The sequence below is a fragment of the Epinephelus lanceolatus genome, chromosome 6 (assembly GCF_041903045.1).
Source record: "Epinephelus lanceolatus isolate andai-2023 chromosome 6, ASM4190304v1, whole genome shotgun sequence".
NCBI classification, from domain to species: domain Eukaryota; kingdom Metazoa; phylum Chordata; class Actinopteri; order Perciformes; family Serranidae; genus Epinephelus; species Epinephelus lanceolatus.
Window position 1 is genome coordinate 23450961 of NC_135739.1, and position 10153 is coordinate 23461113.

The window sequence follows — 10153 nt, forward strand, 5'->3', positions numbered from 1 at the left end:
CAGAGACCGAGAGTGAGTGAAAGACATCGCTAACTGCTAAACTAAGTTTAGGGGAGGCGAGTGGGGGGTAGGGGGATGGGGGGTGGAGAGCAGAGGTAGAGGGAGGTGTGGCTCATGACACACTTTGTTTTGGTCTACAGGCAGTGCACAACAGCAAACCTAGCGGTGAAACAATTTCGCTTTTTGCCCCTTTAAGCCAAGTTTCAGTGAAGGCAAGAAGACAGGCACTGTTGTACTTGGCCTGGAGCTGGAGCTTGTCAATTTTTTTACGAAAGGACTGGACATTGGCGAGGATGACTTTAGGAAGGGGGATCCTCCAGTGTCCCTGAGCCTCTGTCGCATGCTGCTGCGTCTCCCTTTTTTCCTCACCGTTGGTTTGGACACCCGGCTCCGGATCCTTGCAGAAGGGTCCGGCGGCTAGTTGATCTCTACAGGGAGAACTGCAGAGGGGCCCACGGTGCCCACACTGGTGCTGCACAATAGCAGAAGAAATTCCCGGCTATACTGGATAGAGTCTGCATACATGGCGAAGCTGCGTACAAAGTGAAAAGTCAGCGTTAGCAAGAGGAAAAGACCCATCATCTTAGGGTGAGTCATCAGGTTGCCTCAGTTCATATGCAGATCAGTTAAAAATGGGTTAATAATGACAATAAAAAACAGGAAAGACAAGACAGGTTAAGAACCACAATTCTAACCGTAAGAACGGTTTAAACCAGTTAAAAAAACATTTTTTTCCAGACGCAGACAGCACACTCTCACCCACTGCTGCTGCATGTCACCTTGACCAGCACCATGTCTCAAGAAACACAATGGCAAACAGCTTTTTTTTGCTGTTGTTTTGAGCCTCTGGTACCCCCAAGTGCTGACAATCAGGTGCCTGATTGGCACTTGATTGTCAGCACCTGTGAGCATGGGCCCTGCTACAGTGGTCAGTTGGTGTCTGCTCCAAGAATCGGCATGCCACATTTGACTGATCTGGATCGGGTCTGTCCGATAGGGCAACTTCAAACTGGTGTTGCACAAAACCAAGTTGCGGCATTATTTGGAGTGAACCCTACCATCTGCAAACTGAAGGCCAAGTTCCATATAAGGGGGGATGTCAGAGACATGTGGGCGTCCAAAGAAGATGGCACCCCAAGAAGACCGTTTTCTCATCCTGTCAGCACTTAGGAACCATAGGCAGTCTTCTACAGATTTGCAGTCAAGGTTTGCAGGACGATTTGGCTGATGGCACTCTGCCCAGACAATCCGGAACAGACTGCAGGCAGCCAATCTCCAGTTTCATAGGGTTGCCAGGAGGCCTGCCATGACTGCCCTTCACTGTCAGGCCCATTTGTGCTGGTGTCGGCAACACGTGCACTGGAACCTGAACATGTGGAGGAACATTATGTTCAGCGATGAATCCAGATTCTGCCTACGGCAGTTGGATCATAGGGTCAGAGTGTGGAGAAGACATGGAGAATGCTTTGTTGATTGCAGCACTGAAAGAGTAATATCTTTTGGTGGAGGTGTGACGGTGTGGGGCGGAATGTCCCTGACTGGAAAAACGAGGCTTGTCATCATTGGAGGCAATCTCAATGCAGAGAGTTATTGAGATAAAATTCTGCAACCAGTGGCAATTGCATATCTTCACAGTCTGGGACCAAGCTTTATCCTCCAAGATGACAACACTCGCCCCCACAGAGCGGGGTTTATCAGAGACTACCACCAGAATTTGGGAGTGGAGAGGATGGTATGGCCTGCCAGCAGTCCTGACCTCAACCCCATTGAACACTTGTGGAATCAGCTTGGGCATGCTGTTCGTGCCAGAGTGACCAACACAACCACATTGGCTGACTTGTGACAAATGTTGGCTGAAGAATGGAATGCCATCCCACAGCAGTGTGTGACCAGGCTGGTAATCAGCATGAGGAGGAGGTGCCAGGCTGTTGTGGCTTGTGAGCTGGACACCTCCAAGGCAGAGATTTCCATAGGTAAAATGGTTTGTTGAAACATGCAAATATTTGTTGCTTGACTGGAAATTTACAGAGCATTAAAAATGGGGAGAGGATGTAGTGCGAAGGTGTGATGTAACATGTTACTTTCAAATAAAAGATTTCAGCCATTCTTTCAGTTTTCTCTCTGCTTATTAAAAATCACAAGGAGAATGAGAACATGTGTATAGCAGTCCCTCCAGAATGTCAAGGGCTTTTTTTTTTTTGGGATCATTGTGGTCTAAACATAGACACTAGAAAATAATGGACAAAGCCACTGTGATCACCCATTGGATTGGGGACTCCCATTTTGAAGCCTTGACTTCGCCGTCTTGGTTTTTTGGAGCCAAAAGTGACCATATTTGGGTGAGAAGCTGGCACTGTGGAGGAATGAATGATTTTGTCGCCTCAACTCACCACCAACCTTTGTTGGTCAGCTGCTACATTAAGTGGTAGGAGACCATGGGAATAACGAGCAAACTGTGTCAATATTTAGGATTTATCACTAAGATAAATGCTGCTGGGTGCCGCACCATTTTCTCCTCCTTTCCCAAGAAAACTGAGACTTGTTCACACGTGTGCTCCACGCTGGAGTCTCTTTGTTGTTTACTGTCTACCGGGTTTACTTCTTCTTGTTTGCTCATGACAATGTGCTCATCACTGAACCTCACTGTCTGCATGAGTAAAGACTAAAAACTAATGATGATAGTAAAAATGTTTGATTTTGTTGGATGGCAAGATGAGAAAAAGACTGACTTAAGACAATTTAAACTGAGTTTTGAGACCACCTCTCACCAAACGATCAAGATCAGGGGAGCAAGAGAGAAACTCATGATTTTATTCTGACACTGGAAATTTATCTGCGACAGTGAAATTGCTTGAAAAGTCATTTGGTGTTAGGCCAGCATAATTTTGCCTGTCTGGGCAGGTCACCTGGTTTTGACTCTTGCCTGTTGTTGAACTCCAGTAAATAAGAACTTCTATATTACACTGACTGTCTTTGTGTGGTGCTTTGGGGTTTGACGTTGTATTGTTTCTAAACCTTTACACTTTGTGTCATATAATTCAAGTCAAATGAAATATAAATTCATTAAGCAATATGCCAATAAAATCTAGGGTCTTGTTATACTCTATAAATGATTTTTAAGTCACACACTACCTCTTTGTTTCTTTTCTCATTTTTAGCCATGAGTGATGGATTACCATGTTATCTGGTGTACACATTCTTCTTCCCATCAGTGATCCTTGAACTTTTCATTTAGTGTGATCCTCAGGCTAAAATTTTAAAGTATCCAACTCTTTAGTACCTAACTGTAAACCAGGAACATCCCCATCAGCAGCACTTTGTGTTTAGTGCTGGTTGGTTGGTGAGTATTAGCATGCTAACATAGTAAACTAAGATGGTAAACACAGTATACGTCAGCATGCTAGCATTGTCATCGTGAGCATGTTAGCTTGCTAACATCAGTATTTAGCTCAAAACACCTCTGTACCCACATACAGCATCACAAGCTGTTTGCATGGCTGTTGACTCTTGTTCTTGACATATGTTCTACTTCTCTCAGCTTTACTTGCTACAGTAACTTACTGGTTAGTGGAAAGCTCTTTATTCGGTTAAAATAAAACACATTCCACAGGTTTTTAATCATTTTGGTTCAAATTTTGTTTAAGATTTTACTTAAATGCTCAAAAGATAGTTTTCTGATGCTTTTTCCATAGACAGTTCATAAACATCTTCTGACAGTATTCATCAATGTGCCAGAAAACTGTTATAAAACACATATATGGAGATAAAGTGATAAAAGATACAAACATTTCATCATATTTGAGTTTACTTGGTGTTTAGTTTTCTGTGTTTAGTTTTGACAAATCATTTTGAAAGTTTCTAAAGCATTACCATGGGAAAAACAGCTTTTTTAAAAATGTGTTGCTAATTTGTTAGATAGTGTAAATTATTTTTTTCTTACCGTAAAGCAGTGAAAAACTGATGAAAAGGAGCCCGGCTATCTTTACTTCTTTCATCTTGTTTGTGACAGTGTTACTGACAGTGCCTCATTTTCATAACTTGTCCCTGCGATTTACAGGGTACAACTGGACAGTCTTAGGGAATAGTGTTTCTTGTTTCTGATTGGCTCAACTCAATTTACAGCTTTTTAATCTGAGTAATTTGTATGCATGTCTTGTTTGTCAAAACAACAGTGTTGCAGTGTTGACCATAAATGAATCAAGCAAGGATGTCTGGAAATATCTGATGTCAGTTTTCAAACATTTTTAACACACACCTCAGCATATGATGAGCCTAATCAAGTACTTTGTTAATCTGCTCTGCACCCATATTCACTCATTTATCTGAATGTAATCTATTTAAAAAATAATAACACACAAACAACACTGTTTATGTCTCTTGTCTTTGTGCTGCATATGTCTGAGCAGTACAGGCCTGGACTTGTCTTACTCAGGGAAAAAAGCAAAAAGCAAAACTTTATGAAGGACATGAACAGGAGATTTCCCATGGGTAAAAGCAAATATTTGTTGGTAAAATGGTTTGTTGAAACATGCAAATATTTGCTGCTTGACTGAACATACAGTATACAGCACATTGAAATAGGGGGAGAGGATATAGTGCGAAGGTGTGATGTAACATGTTACTTTCAAATAAAAGATTTCAGTCATTCTTTCTGTTTCCTCTCTGTTTATCAATAAATCACAAGGAGTAGAACATGTGCACAGCAGTCCCTCCAGGATTTCAAGGGCTTTTTTGGGGATCATCGTGGTCTCAACATAGACTGCATAAAATCATGGACGAAGCCACTGTGATGTCACCAAGTGGATTGTGGACACCCGTTTTGAAGCCTTGAGTTCACCATCTTGGTTTTTTGAAACCAGAAGTGACCATATTTGGGTGAGAGACTGCCACTGTGTAGTACATTGGGTTGGATCTGACTGAGAAGCTGTGTCCATTCAAAGTGAAGTGAAAAAGTTAGAAATAGCAGTGACTTATGATGAAGTAGTCACTCTATTTCCTTCCGTTAGGCCCGGGCCCTAAGGCAACATGAAATGGACACTCCTGTCTTCCCTGATTCAAGAACCACCAGCAACAACAAATAAAGTTTTTATTTATTACAAAGTATTCAAAGGGACAATTTGGCTTCAGGCAAAGCAAAATGTAACTAAATTTATCTTCTCACATTTCCTACTTAACATGACAACTCTCTTACCTAAAACTCAAAACAGGAGAATGATGATTCACACAATCATTCACTCAGTCAATCAGAGATGCTCAGCAGGTTTACCTGAGAGGTGGCGGGAGGGTTAGAATCTCCATACCCTAAATAGTTTGTGAAAGATTCAATGTACAGTAAATCTTGTGTTGTTTGTTGGCCCACAATGGGACTAATGATCATAACAGTGACTGTAGCTGTTTATATTCCTTCAATAGCTGTGGTCGGAGGCACGATGTGTTTGGGTTGTCCGTTCATAAAGATTAGAGGACCTTAGGGTGTCTTGAGATATGCTTGTTGGTAAGTAGTTCTGACTGGATCTAATTGTTTAAGGGGACAGTTCACCCCTCGTAGTGCTATTTAATCTTGTGAGCAGTTTCTAATTAATTGTACAGAAACTTTAACTTGGACTCAACCACTGATCTCAGATTGATGAAGATAATAAATATTGGTTAAAGGACAGATTCACATTTTTCTGCCCTTAATCTGCTGTAAAAAAATAGTTGGTATCCATATAAACATTAAAATAAGCGAAGCCTGCTGTAATCATTCCCTCTATTCATACTGGACATTTTCTGCATTTATTTTGTTTTCATACATCAAATAACTCAGATTCTGAATCTTCTACTCGAACTACTGCATAAAAAAACAAAAGACAAGAAATAAATGTCATTATTGATTTCATTTTGTCTTTCTAAGTGTAAGCTGCTAACTGGTCAAACTTTTGCTGATGATCAATATACCTATGTGACTTAACTCTTCCATCAAGTTAACCTATGTGTATGTTACTCCTGATCCAGATGGCTATGATGATGATAAAAAGGATAGCGATGAAGACAATGTACAGGCCAAAAAGCAGACGGTCAATGACTAATCCGATCATTTGCCATTCCTCTGAGGTATTGCTCCCCTGGGCCTGGTTGTCTACCTGGAGGCGGATGGCCATGAGATCTCTGCTCAGCTTCCTCAGTTCATCCAGGGCTGGATCCGGAGGGGTTTTCTCACGAGGTGTATCACCAGAGACGCTCTGAAGATCTCCTGAAGAGATGATGCTGGGACTGATTGCTGGACATATATATAAAAGAAAACGAGATTAGCAATAACTTATTACATCATTTATCTCACAGATGTCACCCTTGACACCCAGTTCATCATACTGCAAATATATAACAAGGCCTATTGCAATACCCACATCAGTGGGCCATAGGCTCAGTGACCATCATGTTGCCTCATTTGGCCAAAAATAAATAAATAAATAAAGATAAAAGTAAAAAAAAAAAAATAAAAAAGCAAAAATATGAGGGAGAATTAACATGGGGTTGGCTTTCACTAGATATTTTTCCAGAACCTTTAAGTGCATCTCCATGACAAATGAACAAACTCCATTTAAGAGTATGGGATGCAGCCAGAAGCTCCACAAAAAACGTATTAGTCAAGCTTAAGTTGAAATCATTTATGTCCAACTATTATTTCCAAGATCAAGAATGAAGAATGAACCTTCACACTCAACTGACTTTTCTTATATGAGTTGCATAAAAATGATCAAAATAAGATGAAGCAGCAGTAATAGTGACAGAAGTAATACAAAAATAATCATAATGATGTCACTGTACCTGTAGCAGGTGGGTGAAGGGAGACTGTGACGCGGTTGCTCTTCTTTTTTGGAGGGAGAAAAACAATGACAGCTAGATATCGTAGCACAAGGACACTGAGCCAGTGAGGCACCTTTCTGTACTGGCTGGAGCTGAACTGGATGTTGGTGATAAACACTGTCTCCAACAGGCTGGCCACCATCAGAGCCAGACTGACTGAGAATAAAACATCTGCAGCAAAACAAACAAAACAATTAAGAAGAATCATTTTTTATTTCAACTTTAATTATCATTAATTATTATTAGAGCATATTCACATTTATATTAATTGGTCAACAATGGCATCTGGTCAAGAAGAAGAAGAATTGGCCACAGTGGTTAATCTTATACAACAATAAATCACAGGTGTCACTCACTTATTAGAGGTGTTGTATTTCCAGTGACAGGCAGCAGGTCATTCATGATGAGCAGGAAAACGGTGTAGCCCAGGATGAGGGTCATCTTAAAGGCGGACCGGTCCACACTTTCGGGAGGCAGCAGGAAGCTGAAGAGGTCCACTGTGATGAGGAAGCAGCTGGGGATCAGGAGATTCACCACATAAAGGATTGGCCTACGTCTCAAAATGATCTTGGGATAAAAACAAATACAAAGTCTTAAAGTTTTACTCAGAACTTACAATAGACTCTTACCAGGAGTAGTAAACTCCTCCACCCCCCAAAACTTATTTTGTTGTTTCTGATGCTTTTCTGAAGACCACTCGGACCTTTGGTGTTCCCCAAGGATCAGTCATCAGTCCTCCAAATTTGTTCTCTGTTCACATGTGTACACTATGTCAAATTATCCACATAAACAACAGCCACCACAGTCAATTCTTTTTTTAAAAGAAATACCAATCTTTTTGCCAGATTTTGTTAAATTCCTTCACTGTTAGTGTGTCCAGCATCCATGATGCTTCTCATCAAACATGACGTTTGTCATAACTGATACCATTATATTTTATTGTTTATTTTAGCAATGACATATTTTGATCCAGATTAAGCACCTTGATGCATTATTTTATCAAAAATGTAATCGTTTTTTTAGACTGGTAGTAGTAGAATAAAAAAGACCCTGGTATACTACCCACAGCTGTGACCTGCCATGCTGAGATGACAGGGGTTGAAAACAACCCAGGTACAAATTTTTGCTGGGATTGTGTCATTTTAATACAAACAACAATTTTATCAGAATAATTTCAAAGATTAATCAAATAAATAAAATCACACACAGTTTCTGCAAGATGTCACATCTGATTTAACAAACCTTAAACAGATAATTATTGGTATGCCTCATGTGAACATAGAATAAAATATAATAGCTAAAATAACTTACAAAGAATTTGAGCTCAGAGTAGCTTCCCTCTGTTATTTCAAGGGTTGTTTGAGCTTGTTTGATATCAACAAGCTCCCACTCTCCTCTGGTCTGTAGCACTTTCCTGGACTCCTCCAGGATCTCTGCAGCTGAATGTTTTTGATTCACCTTTATGTCTTCAGCTGGAGGAAAATTATAGGAAAGATTGTTTATATTAGATGACCAGTCTGTGTGAAATGTTACTTGTGATGCACCTGAGTACGGTGAAGTTGTCAACATGAAAGTTGAGGTCATGGAATTTTGGGCCCCAAAGATTTTTAAATTAATGTATTTAATTTTACTTAATTTCATATCACTTATGTGTTTGTAGTTTTAATGTTTGAAAATGCATAATTTCTGCAAAAAATAGCAATAAACCTCTTAAATTTGCAAGTGACAACTTTTAGTGTACTTCAAGTACAAATCTGCCATAATTATAGTAAAACTGAATGTGAGGTGAAGTTGCAGCTTTGAGATCAGGTGTTATTTTGGTGTTATTTGTTGGACTTTGCGCAGGCTTACCAAAGTGCAGGTATGATTCAAAGGTCAGAGTGCAGTTTTGGATATCAAAGGGGAAAGTGTAGATGACTAATTTGCAGGTGGCGATCACTCTGACCGGCCTATCATCATAAACATGACCTGTGTTGTATAAGTAGACATAAGGCGTTTTGGGAGATTTGTCCTCGTCCATGCTGGAAATGAACAGAATAAAAAACTCTTAATTGCACATTTATACTTTTAAAAGATAGTTTTTTGTTTATTTGTTTGACAGGCTACGAGACCTAATTTTAACTTACAACTCATTGATGACGATGTCTGGGACCCAAAGCTGTTCTCGAGGGACAGAGACTCTTGTAGTTCCACATTCCTTCTCATCCCAGCTCAGTCCCGCTATATCCCACTCCTACATTAACCAGAACAACAACCATTTTAACTGTGTGTGCCATTTGTGTTTTTGCCCCTTGACGATGAGCAGTATTGGAGAAACACTGATGTTTTAATATGAACCTGCTTCATTCAGTGTTTTGACTTGACAAGGAAATGTACAGAAAATTTAGGGAAACTCTGACCCATACGCACGCACAATTTGGAGACAGGGGGAAACTGGCGTCACAGATGGCGAGGTGATGAATTGAAGCAGATTGTGGAAATTCGATGTGAAAGGAATCATTATACTTATAATGATGTCTCACACACTTAAATTCACCTCGTATCACACGTTTCTTACAGATCCACTTCATAAACATTCAAATGCAGCAGTGTAATTTGTGTTTGTGCCAGTGAGCCATAACTTTTTTGTATACGCAACTCTTGATTACGAAAGATGTGTCGTCACCTTAAATCTCAAATATTTCATTGCCACTGTCTCACCATCACATTCCCCACCACCACAGCACAGAGGAGAGGTTGCAGCCAGACTTCTTACAATCTTCAAAAATGTGACTACATCTGTGTTCAGTGTGTGCTTTTGTAAAGAAAAGTTTTGTCAGTGCTCTGAACACTTACCAGGTATTGCCATATGAATACTGTTAAGGTCTGCTCTTTTTCATTCTAGGGATGAGACACATACAGTTGATAATGATAATTAAAATTTACTCACAGCATGTGTAGTTAAAAAAATTATGCATCTGTATGTGCTGTCATGAATAGATTTTTATGCAGCTCATAGACTCACCACTCCTAAAATTCCCACTATAGTCATTTCGATGGATACGTTCAGGACATCTGTAAAGTTTCCTACAGGTCGAAATAGTTTTCTTGGAAATAATTCAGTCTCAAGTGCATCAAACAAGGCCTTAGGTGTTGGGCTGGTGCAGTTCAATGGTGCAACAAAACCTGTGTTTAAAAGAGAAAGAAGATATCTACATTAATACATAGTTATCCCAAATAAAAGTATTTTTCCTTCATTTGTATTTGCTCAAAAGCAAATCTTTCTTTGTATGCTATACAGAGTTTTGCTAAGACTTCATGAACTGTT

At 39.9% G+C, this 10153-nt stretch overlaps 1 protein-coding gene across 1 annotated transcript; it reads right to left on the minus strand.

The window, feature by feature from the left end:
• Positions 1–335: 335 nt before the first annotated feature.
• On the minus strand, positions 336–9947 carry LOC117254004 (5-hydroxytryptamine receptor 3A-like). The gene is made up of 9 exons (XM_033621958.2): positions 9851–9947; positions 9682–9726; positions 8973–9079; positions 8698–8867; positions 8158–8318; positions 7203–7413; positions 6808–7017; positions 6123–6259; positions 336–532 (listed from the first exon to the last, which is right to left on the minus strand). Exons 1-9 carry the CDS (start codon positions 9875–9877, stop codon positions 500–502), a joined length of 1101 nt encoding a protein of 366 aa, XP_033477849.2. The 5' UTR covers positions 9878–9947; the 3' UTR covers positions 336–499.
• Positions 9948–10153: the final 206 nt, after the last annotated feature.